The sequence below is a fragment of the Myxocyprinus asiaticus genome, chromosome 3, assembly GCF_019703515.2.
Source record: "Myxocyprinus asiaticus isolate MX2 ecotype Aquarium Trade chromosome 3, UBuf_Myxa_2, whole genome shotgun sequence".
NCBI classification, from domain to species: domain Eukaryota; kingdom Metazoa; phylum Chordata; class Actinopteri; order Cypriniformes; family Catostomidae; genus Myxocyprinus; species Myxocyprinus asiaticus.
In genome coordinates this window covers 28,910,135-28,927,782 of record NC_059346.1, presented here as the reverse complement: position 1 = coordinate 28,927,782, position 17,648 = coordinate 28,910,135, and the positions used below count along the sequence as shown (strand labels likewise).

The 17,648-nt window shown below is 36.7% G+C and overlaps 1 protein-coding gene across 6 annotated transcripts in view; it reads left to right on the top strand.

The window, feature by feature from the left end:
* The window catches only part of LOC127420916 (disabled homolog 2-interacting protein-like), a 189,964-nt gene that overhangs the window by 164,736 nt on the left and 7,580 nt on the right, over positions 1–17,648 (top strand). For all 6 annotated transcript variants that reach the window (XM_051663547.1, XM_051663536.1, XM_051663529.1 and 3 more), the window contains 6 exons: positions 618–762; positions 2,511–2,747; positions 3,702–3,903; positions 6,590–6,768; positions 9,093–9,978; positions 14,425–14,547. In XM_051663547.1, coding sequence (XP_051519507.1) covers positions 618–762; positions 2,511–2,747; positions 3,702–3,903; positions 6,590–6,768; positions 9,093–9,978; positions 14,425–14,547 — 1,772 coding nt within the window. The remainder of the gene's footprint in view (positions 1–617; positions 763–2,510; positions 2,748–3,701; positions 3,904–6,589; positions 6,769–9,092; positions 9,979–14,424; positions 14,548–17,648) is intronic.

Genomic DNA, 17,648 nt, shown 5'->3' with positions numbered 1-17,648 from the left:
AACTACTTGACCATGTGTTCATGCATTATATATTGATCTGAAGCTCAATATAAGCTGTCTGTGTGTGGTTGTAGAACTAATAAGGTGGCAACTGAGTGTCTGGTTCTCTCTAACAGCAAGGGAAGGAATGAAGAATACAGATCCATTCTGGATCAGTTGGACAGCCACATGGTTTATGCTTCACTAGTTTGATATTTCTCTCAAGCTTTCATGCACAACAGAACACAAGGGAAAAACAGGAGTCTCTGTAGAGTGAAATCTGGCTGTGCTGTTTGCTTGGGATCAGCAAAAAGTTAGTTTTATAGTCCCAGGAAAGGTTCTTTCATTAGTTCAAAGTCAGATAACTTGAGAACTTTGACTCACTTTATAAAGGACAAGGATTAAGCTAAAGTTGTTCAAGATGGGTAATTACTATGTGCCTGTTTGTTTGTGTGAAAGATGATAGTGGTTTGAATGTCAGCCCCCATCATGCCATTAAAAGTGCAGAATCATGTCAACATTAGTCAATAGATGATACCATAATTTTTTTATTTCCTTTTTTGAATAGTTTTGAGACACTTTATAAATTTGTTGAAAACATCAGTGTTTAATGAATTTTCTCTTCTCTTCCGCTGTAGGGGAGTTTATAAGAGCTCTGTATGAATCTGATGAGAACTGTGAGGTTGATCAATCCAAGTGTTCATCTAGTGATCTTCAAGAACACCAGAGCAACCTCAGGATGTGCTGTGAACTGGCCTTCTGCAAGATCATTGAATCTTACCGGTAACCCTAACTACAATGAACCATTTACAGCTGTCTGTAGATATTAAGACACAGTTTATTGCTTAGATGTTGCGTTTTCTTGACTCAGGATACTTAATGGAGCTCTAAGTTATGTTTTAGTTAAGTATCAACTTTGTTTAAGATGTTCTCCTTAAAATTCTCAGGAGAAATAAAAAATAGATTTACAATTGTTGACAACTGTTGATATACAGTACAGAAGGACTATAGAGTATTTTACATTCACTGTAAAAAAATATCCTGTAAGATTTACAGTAAAATACGGGCAGCAAATTCACCAGCAATTTACTACAAATATACAGCACACTTAATAAGCTCAAATGCATTTTTTTTACTGTACTCATCAAATAACTTAAACAGCTCTGCAGCTCTTACTGTTATAGTACATTTCATTATTACACTGTATTAATACTGCTGCACACTGTATTTGCAAATGTAACACATAACTGTATTTTAGTACAGTAATCTCTTTTATATTTACAGATTAACTGTAATAGTGTGATGTTTACAGTAGTATGTTGTTGCTTAAGTTCCCAGCATGCACTGCGGCATGAAGAAATTACATATATTTGTTTTACTATTTACTGGTTTATTTTGTTGTTGTTTTTGTTGCAGTCTTAGTTACTTGTTTTTTAATGTTCAGATTTGACTTTTTATCTAAAGGTTTGTTTATTGATTGTCACCATTGTTGAGTTTTGTATGCTGAGTTTTGAAATCCGTGTGTCTGGTTGACAACTCATAGGTTCACCAGAAACAACAAAATCTCAGTTTACTAAAATCACATTACAGAACTCTTTTTAAATGCTTACCATTTTATTATTTATGTACTGTATAATGACTTACACTTTTGCTACAAGTTATAATCAGACTAACAGTCTGATGTTAAGTTTTGCTTTTTGTCTTCCAAGTAACTAATTAGGTTTTACTAAATCACAATTACACTGACCAGAAGAATATTATTTAATAATATATGTGCCAAGGGAACACTTATTACCATAATAGTGACTTTAAATAAAACACATTTATTTATAACAAAACAAATATAACACAACTATTTATAACAAAACAACAACCCTAAATAATCCTAAAAACTCTATTAATTCTGAATAAAACTTTTGTGCATTGCCCAAGCATGCATACTTTATTCAAGCACAATGGTTTATCTGTACTTCACCATTGTAGGATCCCACAATGTAGTGTAATACTGTGTTTTTTTAAATATACTGTATTTTTTTGTAAAAACAAAATACAGTTCAAACTTGTCAATATTTGATAGAACATTTTATTTTTTTAATTGCACTTAGACAAGAGGATTGTTTTTATGTGTTCAACAGCATGAACACTAACAATGTCACAGCTCTATTACACTTTGGGTTTTAAAATATGGTTCAAAGCATCACTAGCTTTCGCCAAGATGGAACTAGGATTTTTTATATACATTTTCGCAAAATTATTTGAAAATAACAACTATTTGCCATAAAACTAGTCACTTCACAATGAGCCTACATTTTAGTTTGCAGTTTACAGAGTCTAGAGTTGTCACAGAGACCGAATAGATATCTTACGACACTTATTTCATTAATATATATTACGGAGTAGGACATCTTTTTGCATACCTTTCCATGAAAAAGAGTAACATAATTTATAATACCTCTACTTTTTACAATTGTGTTATCCTTTAATTTGTTCCATCTAAATCAATGTTCAACTCTCCATGTTGGTCTGAACAGTGTGTTTCCACGGGAACTTAAGGAGGTGTTTGCATCATGGAGACAGGAATGCAGTAACCGGGGACGACCGGACATCAGTGAGCGTCTTATCAGTGCCTCATTGTTTTTGCGATTTCTGTGTCCGGCCATCATGTCGCCTTCACTCTTCAACTTGACACAGGAATACCCTGACGACCGCACTGCACGCACACTCACTCTAATCGCCAAGGTTACGCAGAACCTTGCAAACTTCACCAAGTAAGGATTTAATGTACTTGATCTTTGAGTGTGTGTGTGTGTGTGTGTGTGTGTGTGATTGGGTAGGGAGGGAGTACTTTAATTTTTCAAGAAGGAGTTGATAGAAGTTTTTATCGAGTAACTTGCATTTCAGACTAGATTTGTCCAGCATATTATTTTGTCTCTACCAACATACACGTAAATAGTTCCAAAAGAAGCTAAAGCATCAACCTGTGTGAGTGGAGTGGAGCAACAGCAATTTTCCCAACTGTTCAAAGCATTCTGTAATCACTCCTCTCAAGCTCCACTCCAGGATTTCCCCACATCGATCCACCTGTTGCTTTTTTCCTGAGCAACCACTGGGCGGCACCATGATGATTCTAATTGCCTGTTTTCTGTTTCTGGTCTCAAAACGTAATGTAAAAACTACCGAAACAGGCTCAACTTGTGCAGTTACACATATCAACTTAAAGTAGTTAATGATATCAATGTAACTAAATTTGGACCATCGCTTCATGTCATCTACACACTCAGGTGAGTCACTGTCAATAAAAAAGTCGTCTCGACTCTGTACAGTATCAGCACTATAGAGCCACATTTTTTTATTTTATTTTTTATGTTTACAAATGTAATACCTTAAACATTACATTACCTGCTAAGAATGTACAGCAACGCGAGTGAGAACACTGGAGAAACATTCAAATCGTGGAACACTTCGGTGAATTAGTGCAAATAATTCCAGGTTTTTTGAAAAAACAAGCTGCATGCGTTCAGTGCTCGAGCACTCTGCTGATGACTAGATTTGCATCACGAGTCTAACTGAAGTATACTTTGAGAACTCTCGGAACGCCACTTGGCCTATCAGATTAAAGGACTTTAACTACAGTAACTGTTGTATAATTTATATACAGTCATTAAAGTCACTAATTAAGTTATTAAACTTGTCAATTAGCCTTGCTCTTTCTCTCTCTTCAGGTTTGGTAATAAGGAGGAGTACATGTCCTTCATGAATCAGTTCTTGGAGCAGGAATGGACCAACATGCAGCGCTTCTTGCTGGAGATCTCAAACCCAGAAACCATCTCAAATACGGCAGGCTTCGAGGGCTACATTGATCTGGGCCGCGAGCTCTCCACCCTGCACTCCCTGCTAGCTGAGGTGGTGTCCCAAATGGACCAGGTAAGTAGCATCATCCTCCACTCGGCCTTTTAATAGTTTTTGCATTGAAGTGATTTTCAGAATGTTTCATTTTGCTTTTTTACTTAATGACAGTACAGACTTGGGAAGTACAATACTAAAATGTATTAAAATGGACTAGTCGGTGGGTTTTAGTCAACTAATCGTATAATTGATCTTATGGAAGCCCCGTTATAATTAGGCTGTATAATTTCAGGTTCATTTGACCCCGATCAGATGTGTTTCTTAGGGGGCGTTCACACTGGATGTGTTTTGTGTTAAAAAAAAAACAACCCAGCTGGACAGAGCACAACAGAACGTAATGGAATACACCAATCTCGAGACAAGTTTTCAAAAGTGTGGCTTAATGTTATAAAGTTGATAAATTTATAGACAATTTCTAGAGGGTTTACCGTGCAAACTGCCTAACAGCTAAAGCATATAATTCTAATTAAAGCATCACAGAAAATAATATCACAAAATAAATATGTAAGAAAAAATCTAAAACTTGACCTCTCTAACCGACCAGTTGGTTGTTGTCGGCGAGCCGACCATTGTGACCAATCCTAGTATGGATGTTCAATTAAGTGTTAGGTCAGTTCAGGATAGCGTCGTGATGAGGCAGTTGATCACTTCTGATGAAGGTTCGGAACTAGTGCTCCAATTTTCTGCCAGTATGAGTAGGTGGACTGATTTGAGCAATTGCCCCCAGGCAGCAACACACAGACTCTGACTAAAAATCCCCCCGTTTGTTGTTTTCAACATTCTTTTCATTTCTTATTTCTTTTTATCTTTATTTAGACATATTTTTGTTAGAAAATGTCTTCTCATCCCCTTCCTGTCAGAAGCTAAATATAGCAGTTGTATCTGCCCAGACTATCCACACTTAAAACAAAGTTTCGCAAAATTGGCTTTAGCATAGTTTCAACGTCACACTTATTCACAGCTACTCACCTGTGCCTCTATGGCACCACAGACACCGCGTACAGCTATTCAGACATTACTAATTAAATGTGTAAATGTTGGATATTCTCATAGTGGCACTTTATGTTGAATTATGCAGGTCATGTCATGTGGACATGCTCCCAAAGCTCTCTCTCATATTTTGAGATCTACATGGGAAATCCATTAGTCCCTAAGGCTACCACACACTGATAGAGGGCACACTGTGGTCAGAGATGATTTCCTGCGAGGTTGATTAAACGTGAAAGCTTTTGATTGATATGTCACTAGCATTTTCAACCATACATCTGTATTTAGCCTTAAACGCTCTCTGATCATGAAACATATTCTTCTGTAGCTAGAGGTATTGAATCAACCAGAATGCAATGCAACAGAATCAACCAATAATTAAACATTTAAATCAGTTAAACTTTTATTTAACTAGGTCTAGCTTTTTCATTATTAAATGCTTTTGGGAAAAGATCAGAGAGTTATAAAAGCTTGCCACAGAAAGAGTGTCTGAACCTCATCTCATACATTTTTCTTTTTTTTTTTTCATCACCAGTGTTACACATAAAGAGGCCCGGCACATATATCTATCAAAAATGGATATGTTTTTTCTCAGCCACTGAATCTAAATAGTCAAACAACTTACATAATTTCAGGGGTACACCCAAATGGCAATATCCAAATCATACTGTTCATGTGTTACACTTACTATAGTTTAGTTCAACATTGCTTCATTGTACAGCAATGTCAAATGTAAATTTAGGTTAATCACAGACACATCAGCGCCACCTTGAGTAACAAATATCATGCATACATGTACGCATATATTGAATACTGATAATTCACCATTGTCACACAGAAAATCAACGTGATATAGTAGTAATTTGTATACAGGGATGCAACCTTTCAGCCAAAGTCACCTTTTCTGAAGCTAATTTGACCAAATTGTTTGGTTAAATTTGATTAAAATCACTTGGAAGGGTTTCTTTGAGCTTAAACACTTAAAAAAGCTTTAAATACAACAAACAAATTAACTGAAAAATACAGTACATCTGGAAAACCTGCATTGACTTTCTCACCTTTTTCGCCTCTCATGAGTTTGGATCCCTGACATAGTACGCATTTATCTTGTGATAAACAAATAAAAATACAGTATATCATAAGCAAAAAAAGAAAGAAAAAAAACGACACTATTACATATTCAGTATTCAGAAGAGAAAGGTTAAGGAATACTAAAGAGGTGTGGGCAAAACTCCCAAAAATAGATGAGGTACATGGGGTAGAATGAGGTCCCATGTCACTAAAGACCAGAGGTATGCATTAAAGGGTTAAACCAACCTAAGATGCTTTGCTGGTCTTTGTTGGTTTAAAATGGTACAACGGGTCTCCCAGCCTGGCCAAGCTGGTGTTCAGCTGGTTTCGCTGATCAGCCAGCTGGTCTCCCAGCCTAACAAGTGCTCAAATCCCTTTTAAAACCAGGAAATGTGTTACCCATAGTAATTACACACCTTACCTTTAAAGATATTCTTTCTAATTTTTTATGTTAAATTGTTTTGCTTTAAGAATGATGGATACCCAATTTCCATGAAGTCAACTAAAAACATTGACTCATTTGGGCATCTGACTCACTCTTGGCCTACCTGCCTCTCCAGTGGGTTTAAAGAAAATCCTGAAGAAATGTACATTAATTTGGGGGTGTTTGTTAATGTTCAAAGGGATGTTTCATCCTTTTCCTTAGAGTGCCGCCTCCAAGCTTGGCCCATTACCCAGAATTTTAAGGGACGTTCATGCAGCGTTAACAAACCCACCGAATGTACAGATGAGCACTTCTTCTGAACGCGTGCCCTCCCCTCCAGTCCCGGGATGCAGCATCTCCACTGGATTACAGAAGATGGCAATCGACACTGACCTACCAGGGTAAGACATGAATGTATGATCAGCAATCAGAGCACTGCAAGAGTTTGTTTGCAGTCACGAGCATGGCTTTGTTGGGCATGTAACCAATCACAGGCACGTATGCAATTGTTCAAGGCCATAAGGTGTGGTACATTGGTTGTTGCTGTAAAACATATTAAAAATAAAGATTTTAGGTAGAAAATGTACTGTATGTATATATGTATGAGATGCATATATACATAAAGCTGTGGCCTACCTGCATATCTTAGGTTCTGTGACTGGTCACTATTTTTAAACACATTTTTGCCATCATTAGTTCATTTTAAAAACTGTGTGTGCGGTGTGACAAAATCAAGTTTTTAAAAGTACAGATATTCCATGTAGTCACTCAATTAATATGAAGTCATAAAAGCTGCATGCACAATCATTATTAAAGAGTTAGCAAAATGCTGTTTAAAATAGATTATATAGCAGGACATTTCAACTTCCTAATACCATATTTTGACTCAGCATCAAGATTAGGATATTCATTAATGAGTAGGCCAAAACAAAGATTATGTAGGCATCAGACAATCATGAATAAGTACTTATCAACCAGTCAGCTTCAAGCACTGTATTACTTTGGTACTTATTATTATCTGTCACTTTCAGCCACAAAGACTGTCCTGCTCTCATTACCCAGATTTCCTGTTCTGAGGACTGTGCCTTTACGTTATCCATCATAGAAAGGCTCACCTTTATCTGTCTGGCTCACTGCTTATTCTCTACCCCCATTTATGAGAGCCAGAGAGAATGAGAGGCCTTTAATTGTAGTTCACACACATTCAGGGAAAGGGAAGATAAAAATACTGGGGAATCAAAAGAGACTGTGTGGAGAAAGTTGTTGATTGGTTCTGTGGTGGTGGTGGTGGGGTGATGTCTGGGCTGAGATTATAAAGAGAGAAATTAGCTTTTTTTTTTTTTTTTGGTTGTTTGCTGATATCCAGGCAATAAACACAGTCTGGCAAAGAGAGACTGAAAGACCACTTAATGGCCTTTCAAAGCATTCTCTGATGCCTTGACTTGATGATTTTACCTGTCTGGATCTGTCTAGATTGACAGTTATGCATGTTTATGAAAGATGTACAGGTTATGAAAAGTTTAGTTCCTCAAAGGCTAATGAATCTTTTATGAGGGCTGTATTAATAGTCAATTTCTCTCTTCCTTTAGCTTAATACTACAGTGGCTTTAAAAAGTATTTGGACACTTAATCCACAAATAAAAATGTATGAATGTTTTTGTATAATATATCTAGATACACTCACTTAACACTTTATTAGGAACAGTATGGTCCTAATAAAGTACCCAATGTGGTCTTCTGCTGTTGTAGCCCATCCGCCTCAAGGTTCGACGTGTTGTGCATTCTGAGATGCTATTCTGCTTACTACAATTGTACAGAGTGATTATCTGAGTTACTGTAGCCTTTCTGTCAGCTTGAACCAGTCAACAGTTCTCTGTTGACCTCTCTCATAAACAAGGCATTTACGTCCGCAGAACTGCTGCTCACTGGATGTTTTTTGTTTTTGACACCATTCAGAGTAAACTCTAGAATCTGTTGTGCATGACAATCCCAGGAGATCAGCAGTTACATAAATACTCAAACCAGCTCGTCAGGCACCAACAATCATGCCATGGTCAAAATCACTGAGTTCACATTTTTCCCCATTCTGATGGTTGATGTGAACATTAACTGAAGCGCCTGGCCCATATCTGCAAGTTTTTAATCATTGCACTGCTGCCATGTGATTGGCTGATTAGATAATCGCATGAATAAGCTGATGTACAGGTGTTCCTACTAAAGTGCTCAGAGAGTGTATATAGTGCCTTTTTTTTTAGATAAAGATAGAACAAACAAATTTCTCAAGGAAATAGTTTAACAAAAAAGAAGTTTGTAACAAAATACATATACTGTTTAAATTTAAGACAAATCATTTGGACACTTTCTGGTTGTCAGGCTTTGTGGAACATGTCCATAGTTACGTAATGTGATATGCAAAAGCTGTGGTTATTTGGCTAGGACGTGTGTGAACTTGAGGGGAACTGACTTCATACATCCAGTATAAATGATCTTGGGATTAGATGGTTTAAATTTATTATAAAGAAAAGTGAAGTTTGTTGGTTTGTAAATGCCACTTGGTTTGATATTTCGTTTCTAATGCAATAAAATTAATAGATTTTTAAATGTGACTGAAGTGTCTAAATATTTTTGGGCCCTTTTCCCCTTTGGGCTCTTTTCCCTGTATGTGAATGTTTTATGTCAGTTAGAGTGCATTATAGCTTTCTGTCTTTCTGTTTCATTTTACTAGCCCAGTGGACTTCACTCGCCTCCCTTCCCCCACTCCTGAAAACAAAGACCTCTTCTTCGTCACACGATCCTCTGGCCTTCATGGCTCCCCTGCCCGCAGCTCCAGCTACTCCGAGGCCAATGAACCCGAGCTGGGCCTGGCCAATGGTGGCAAGAGCCTCTCCATGGTAGACCTTCAGGAAGCGGCCAGGGCATTAGAACCCATTGTCATCCCAGTAGGTATAACTTCAGAAGGCTTTAATGAGGGTGCCATGGTTCCTTGGAATGCACGGACTCCTCAAGGCAATGTTGCTGGAGGCCCCACTCTTCATAGGCCAGGACAGACTCCCACTACCCCAGGGGCAGAAGGGGCCCCAGGCAGGCCTACACAGCTACTGGCCCCACTATCCTTTCAGAATCCAGTCTACCAGATGGCTGCTGGGTTGCCCGTATCACCTAGAGGGACAGCAAGTGGGGATTCTGGGTCGGAGTGTCACAGCTCCGTCAGTTCCCATAGCAACAATGAGGAGAGTCTTGGAGGAACCAAGCACACCTTCCTTACCCAGGTGGGTGGAGTGGGGGAGGAGTTTGCGAGACGTTCTGGAGATTTCTCTAGACGACAGCTATCACTAACTGATGCACAGCATGGAAACCAGCCTACAGTTCCATGGCACAGCAGCGTGGGTCCCCAGCGGCGGATTGACCAACCACCGCCACCCACACAGACTGCACCCAGAGGGCGAACTCCACCCAATCTATTGAACTCTGCCCCCTATCCACGTCCTTCCAATAATACTGTGATGTCATCGTCACCTGATTGGCCTGGAAGTGGTGCACGACTTCGACAGCAGAGCTCCTCCTCCAGAGGGGACAGTCCAGAAACAAAGCATCGTGCGGCGCATAAACAAGTGCGTACACTTACATTTTTAACTGCATATAAAGAGTATAATCTAGAGTTACAAACAAAGAAATATGGCACTAACAGAGAGTTTAATAGTGTTTCCTGCACAACTAATATTTGCTGCTTGCAAATCTGTAACTATACACCAAAGAGTTACGAATTACCAGAGTTGTGTTGCTGTTGTGTTGTCCTTGCTGACTGTATGCAAAAATTAACTCGCAGTGTAACATGTTGTCCAGTTCATGAACAAACCACTAGATCGGTACAGTTATTTTTAATCTTTTATTTTTATTTTTTTCAGTCAAACCAATTGGTGAATCAGATTGAATCATACTAGAGTCATTGGTCTAATTCATGGACTGAATCAGTCAGACAACTTACTTCCTCACTGAATTGGTTTGGATGACTCACTCGCTTACGGAACAGTAGAATATCATGTTCGACACAAAATATGCTGAGAACTGATACTGTTTTTTTAAAGCAATGTTAAAAATGCAAATTCAGTCCATACGGTTTTTAAAACAAACAATCTGTCTATACTGACTGGTTGTTCAAATGATAACAAGATACATATACATACAGTATATTAATACATATACGTTGATTATATGTTATAAATATATTATATATATAAATACCATTGTTATTGTTTAGCAAGTTGTTATAGGCTAAATCTCAGGGTTAGAGGGGTGGGGGGCTTTAACTCCTCTGCAAAAACAAAGTCCTGTAGGAAACACTGTAGTCTAGCTGTGTAGCACTGCTCCACTTAAATATACACTGGCAGCCAAAAGTTTGGAATAATGTGGCCAAAGTGGCATTCAACTGATCACAATGTATAGTCATTAATTATATATAGGACATTAATAACGTGAAAAATTACTATTACAATTTGAAAACATATTCAGAACTTCTTAAACTGCTTCAAAGAGTTCTCTTCAAAAAAACCTCCACGTGCAGCAACGACAGCTTTGCAGATCCTTGGCATTCCAGCTGTCAGTTTGTCCAGATACTCAGGTGACATTTCACCCCACACTTCCTGTAGCACTTGCCATAGATGTGGCTGTCTTGTCAGGCACTTCTCAAGCACCTTACAGTCTAGCTGATCCCACAAAAGCTCAATGGAATTAAGATCCATAACACTCTTTTCCAATTATCTGTTGTCCAATGTCTGTGTTTCTTTGCCCACTCTAACCTTTTCTTTTTGTTTTTCTGTTTCAAAAGTGGCTTTTTCTTTGCAATTCTTCCCATAAGGCCTGCACCCCTGAGTCTTCTCTTTACTGTTGTACATGAAACTGGTGTTTAGCGGGTAGATTTCAATGAAGCTGTCAGCTGAGGACATGTGAGGCATCTATTTCTCAAACTAGAGACTCTGATGTACTTATCCTCTTGTTTAGTTGTACATCTGGCATTCCATATCTCTTTCTGTCCTTGTTAGAGCCAGTTGTCCTTTGAAGACTGTAGTGTACACCTTTGTATGAAATCTTCAGTTTTTTGGCAATTTCAAGCATTGTATATCCTTCATTCCTCAAAACAATGATTCACTGACGAGTTTCTAGAGAAGATTCTTTTTTGCCATTTTTGACCTAATATTGACCTTAACACATGCCAGTCTATTGCATACTGTGGCAACTCAAAAACAAACACAAAGACAATGTTAAGCTTTATTTAATGATCCAAATAGCTTTCAGCTGTGTTTGATATTATGGCATGTGATTTCTAGTACCAAATTAGCAACTTAGCATGATTACTCAAGGATAAGGTGTTGGAGTGATGGCTGCTGGATATGGGGCCTGTCTAGATTTGATCAAAAATTACTTTTCAAATAGTGATGGTGCTGTTTTGTATGACCTGTAATGACCTGACTATACTTTGTGATCTTTGTTGAATGCCACTTTGGTGAATTAAAGTACCAATTTCCTTCCGAAACAGCAAAATCTGTACAAATATTTTGGCTGCCAGTGTAATAAAAAAGCATCTGTGTGTGTGTTTGTGAATGTTTAAATCTGTCTGCTATCTGGATAATTTATTTTGATCTTTATCAAATCTCAACCAAGTAATATTAGTGGAGTTATTGGTTCTAATTAGAACAGTGGGCTTATCTTGCTAGCAATCATCAACCTCCAGCCATTGACTGTTGCCACTGGCAGTCTTTTTTAATCAACAATTTGAGAATGAAGTGGATAGGAAGGGCATTTCCCAAATCCACAATGCATCGCTCTCTCTCTTGGAAATTAATTGATTGCTTCAAGTGATTGATGGAAACCCTGAGGCAGCCGAGTGTCTATGGAAACCACAAGCACGCATATGCTTATTACATCGGACTGCCCCTCCCACCCCAGATCTTTCTGTCTCTCTATTGATTGTGAAAGGCATATCTGTAGGCAGGGTTGGGAGGGTTACTTTTGAAATGTATTCCACTACAGATTACAGAATGCATGCTGTAAAATGTCATTTGTAACGTATTCCGTTAGATTACTCAAGATCAGTAAAGTATTCTGAATATTCTGGGTTACTTCTTCAGCACTGGTCGATTTTTTCACTTGTTTTGACTATAAAAACTCTGCCAGAACAGTAATACAAAATACACGTTAAAAATACATTATCTGAAAAACCTAAATATCTTATGCAGTGTTGTTTCTAAAACAAGATAAATCAAATTGATCTTGTTTTAAGGATTTTTAGATATTTTTACAGGAAAACAATACAAAAATTATTATCAATAATATGATTTTTGCCCTAATATCAAAGGTCTTACTAGAAAAAAAGAAATTATGATCCAACGTGAATTTTCTTGATAAACAAATATGATCGTGCCTGGTAACGTGTGCATGTAAAATGGCTAGAAATAGCATTTTAGCTTAGCGTAAAGCTGACAATTTACACAAGGTTTATTTCTATTTCATCTGCTCCTAACTTACTTCATTCTTACTTCTCTGTCTGCTCGTTTGAATGTAACACATCATAAGAAAGTGTTTCACCGCTGTTCAAATGCACTTTGGATCACATCATTTATATTTATAAATGTTTTCCATCTGAAAGGACTAAATATTAAATGAATCAAATGACAATAAAATGCAAAGTAATCTCTTCAGTAATCAAAATACTTTTTGAGTGTAACTGTATTCTAAATACCAATGATTTAAATTGTAACTGTAGTGGAATACAGTTACTTGTATTTTAAATACGTAATCCCGTTACATGTATTTCGTTACTCCCCAACCCTGTCTGTAGGCTTCTTTTGGATAGTTAGTTTCTGAATAAGTCCCATTCTATCTAGACAAAAAGATGAGCGTCTTCCATCAGATTAAACTATAACACAGCTTACTGAACTAGAATACATTAAAGAAAAAATGACCTGTGCTTAGTTGAGAGCTATGACGGCAAATTTATTTCATGATAGATACTTTGCAACAAGTTTTATCAGAGAGAAAGGGGCACTCATACATTTTCCCTTATCAGGGCTTAAACAAAACAATATTTTCTACTAACCTGGTAGGGCCTGTGTTTCAGATTTTCACTGACCCTATCACAAAAAAAAATTAATTTCATCTTTAGCAAAAATTTTCATATGTATCAGAAAAATTATATTTATATTTGTCATTTAAAATTCAAGGGATAGTTCAACCGAAAATGAAAATTCTGTCATCATGAACACATTTTTCCTGTTGTTCCAAACCATAAAACATGGATAAAACCATCTGTAAAACACAAAAGAAGATTTGCATACTTGGGTGAGCTATCCCTTTAAAAAGTTTTCTTTGTAGGAAAAACAATTTATTACCAATAATATTAAATTGCTTTGATTTGCAATAATAGCTGGAAATTACACAGCTCTAATGTATATCCGAAAGCTATGAATTCATACCCACACTTTTGTTGAAAACAATGGCATATAGTGCAAAACTGATTTCTTTTATGTTTGCAAGACTATTGCAAGTCATTCTCACAATTTCAACAAACCCTCATTTACAGTATGTCTGTTAGCTAGATAGCGTTGCCTTGGTGATATATATAAATCAGTAGAATTTGCAAACAACAATGTTCAATATATCATAGAAAACCAAATGTTTAGGTGTGCAAGGCATAAAAACAGTGTTTTAATACCTTGCACACCTAAACATTTGGATCAATGAATGCAAGATATAGTGACTTTGCTGCACTGGCCTGATAGGGCAAGTGAAAGTTCCACCAACTGGCCTGAATCTCTCTCACACTGGCCTATTGTTGAGCCCAGCTAATGCATCATAACTAATTATTCTGTTCTGGCTAATCATACTTGTATGTCATGCATGTTCTCTCTATTCAGGCTTAAATCATGCTGAAAGTTGTCATGCTTGTTTCCAAATGTTTGTCCATGTTGCCTATTGGGTAAGCAGTGCCCCTGACATTTATTCTGTGTGGATGTGTATCTTGTTTTGTCTTGAGTTTATTACTGCATGTCTGTGTCCTATAGGCCCTGTATCCAGTAAACCCCAGTGCACTGGACCGAACTGCTGCCTGGCTGATGAATGTGCCATATATAGAGCAAGAGTCTGAGACAGAGCTATGCAGAGATGAGCATACACAAGCTGAAAAGGTAAAGGAATGCCCCCATACACCACCCCCCCCCCCACCACACACACATAGCAGCAGACAATCAGGCTCATGCAAAGACACTCTGATTGGGAAGTAAATCCTCATCATGCACTAATTTAACTAAAGGATTCTCTCAGTCACAGTTACCTAGTTTCCATCCACTTTTTGCACTGTTTTGTTATCGACAAAGTGAAAATGCATAAAAACTTTTTTGTGAAATTTGCTGTCTTCTGCTTGTTTCCATTCAAATGGCCTTTTATTGATAAAAATGGTGTGGGTGATGACGTCATGCCTAAAAAAACACTTTGTCACTTAAGTTTTGGTTTATGGCAAAAGAAATCTGCCCTTAAGCTGTTTCCATACAGAAATGTGTGTTTATCGCTAATTGTGTACCTTTCGCTTTCCAGAAGTCCCTAATTTTTTTCCCCCCCAAATCTTTGTAAAATGGGGAGAGTACTGAGACAATTCATTGAAATTAGCCAGCTTACTGTCATTTTTTTTTTATTTCACAAATAAATGCAATCAGAAGAGAGGAATTGCAATCAAAAGGGAACAGTTGCCTTTCTGATAGGACTGTAATACTGATCCTGATGTTGCTCTTATCGCAGTTGCCACCGGTTCCGACTCGAAAGCTAATGTTCATGGCCCTGTTCAACCTGGCAACCTGTACCAAGTAGTGGGGGAAACTTTCAGTTTTAGTATAAGGACCATCCATTGATGTGTATATGCTGTGTGCACAACTATTAAAGAAAGATTTATGCTCTGTAATATCATGGTTTACATATGATACATTCCTGATATTCAATAGGCTTTTTTGAACAATCATCTAATCTAAAGCATTGCCATCAAAACTGCATTATGTCCCGCATATTTGTCCAGCAACTTTTAACGACCAACTGAACTTGATTGTCATCTAAAATTAATTTTATTGTCATAATGCAATTTGTATTTTCTGAAGAAGCTCAGCAAATGTGATCCGAGGTAAAGAGGGTTAGATTTAAAATATTTAAAAGTTTTAAAATGTTCAAAAGCTAGTTTTCTGAAAGTGATCTCAGCATTGGACAAATAGTTCTGATAGTTTATAGTCTTGAAAAAAGTGCACTTTTTTTGTCTACAGAACAGGGTACGGCTAATTGAAGTTTGTGTAAAGAAAAGGCAATTATATAGGCCTAACAATATTATTTTTTCGTTTGGTAATTTATTTTATTTAATACAGGGAATTTTGCCAGCATTTATTTTATTTTATTTTTTCAAAAGTAAGCTAAACAATAATTTTATGTAATTGGGCTGTATGTTAGCATTCCAAAAAAGCACACTGAAGCTTTTCTCATAGTATTGTGTATTTATTTTTAATGCACAGAAATTATGTGTTTTTTGTATTGTGGGCTATTTCCATGACTGCCGTCTATTATTTTGAATGGTGTGGAAAAGCAAATTTTATAAATAAATGGATTAAATTAATCGCAAAAAGTGACCATTCATTTGTTCTCCGTGCACTTGTCGATGACAGGTGCATGATATGAGATATTTGCGTTGGCACTCCTGAAAGTGTCATGACGCAGATGTGTTTGCATCGTCGGATCTGTGCAGGTATGCTGTTAAGACCAATCCATAACACTAATGCTTCACGTACAATAAATTGGCTTTCAAGGATGTATATCTTGTCTTCATAATTTAACAGGCTAATGATTGGGGTAAATTTTGTCATGTGACACTAAATTTTTGCGTTAATGGCAATTTTTTTAACAAAAAGTGTTTCCAAACCATCAAACTCTATTGACATAGAAATTATACGCTAGAGTTTATGATAAAAATATTATGTTGACACTTGTGAAATTTTAGTGATAATTTGCGTTTCCATCAGCTATATCGGTAAACTTTTTTTGATGCGCTACACCATTTGTCACAAAAAATCCCTTGGATGGAAACATAGTTAGACATAATGAGGTTGATTTAAAAAATGGTGAGAAATGGTGGCCAGTTACACACTGCAAAACATACTTTTTTGTCTTATTATCTGGGTAAAAATATTTAAACATCTTTTAAAACAAGAAACAAGTAGAATGACATAAGATATTTTGCCTGGTTTTTTGTTAGAGAAATCTAACAAAATTTAGTGGGGTTAATGCCTAAAACAAGAAAAAACTTTGACAATGGTGTAAGAAAAATATACTACTTTTATCCTTGAATCGAGTTTTTTTTTTTTTTTCTTATTCCATTGGCACATTTTTTTTTTTTTTTTTTTTTTTGTAAGCATAAACATTACTCAATTTTGTTAGATTTCTCTAAAAACAAGACAAAATATCTGTCATTTGCTTCATAAGTTAATGTATGTTGTTTTAAGAATGTTTAGATATTTCCACTTTCAAAACAAGACAAAAATAGTAAGACAAAAAACTTCCCAACTTTCCCTTATATTTTCATAGAAATCTTAACCTAAAATCTTAATGTTGATTAAAAGAGGTTACTACCCTTAAATACAGGGTTCCCATGGTCATGGAAAACCTAAAATATGGTGGCTGTAAGAATGGAAGTGCTGCCTTACAGTTAAAAGAGCCAATCTCCTTTTTGTTAGAGACATCGACAGTCTGTTTACTTAAGATCGTGTATGTGCACCAGCCTGAAAAAATAGCTTTTGTTGTTGCTGTTGTTTGTTTTTTGCATCTAAAGAAGCACTGTTTATAATATCATGGTTATTAGATTTTATTGCTGATTTGAAATGTTATTTGATCATAATCTTAACCAACTGTTTGAGAGATTTCTGTATTTCCCCTTTCAAGCAGGTAGCAGCTGGGGCCAGTTGCATAAAACTGCTTTAGACTAGACTTACTAGTTAGTCATCTAAAATGTTGGTCTTAATTTTTTCAGTCAGTTGCATAAAAACTTAGATCAGTCTAATTTAAGACCAAAATGTAAGACAGCACACCCCTAGGCTAACTTTTGTTTATATTCCATGTTGCCATGCTGAGCCAGTGGGTGCTTCAGTTGAGTGCTGAAAGGGGCTTGAGTTGAGACTTTGTAGAATACTTTGACTTCAATGATGGTAACAAAATGTCATGTGTTTTTTTTTATTATTATTTGGGTTAAAATCACAATATTTGT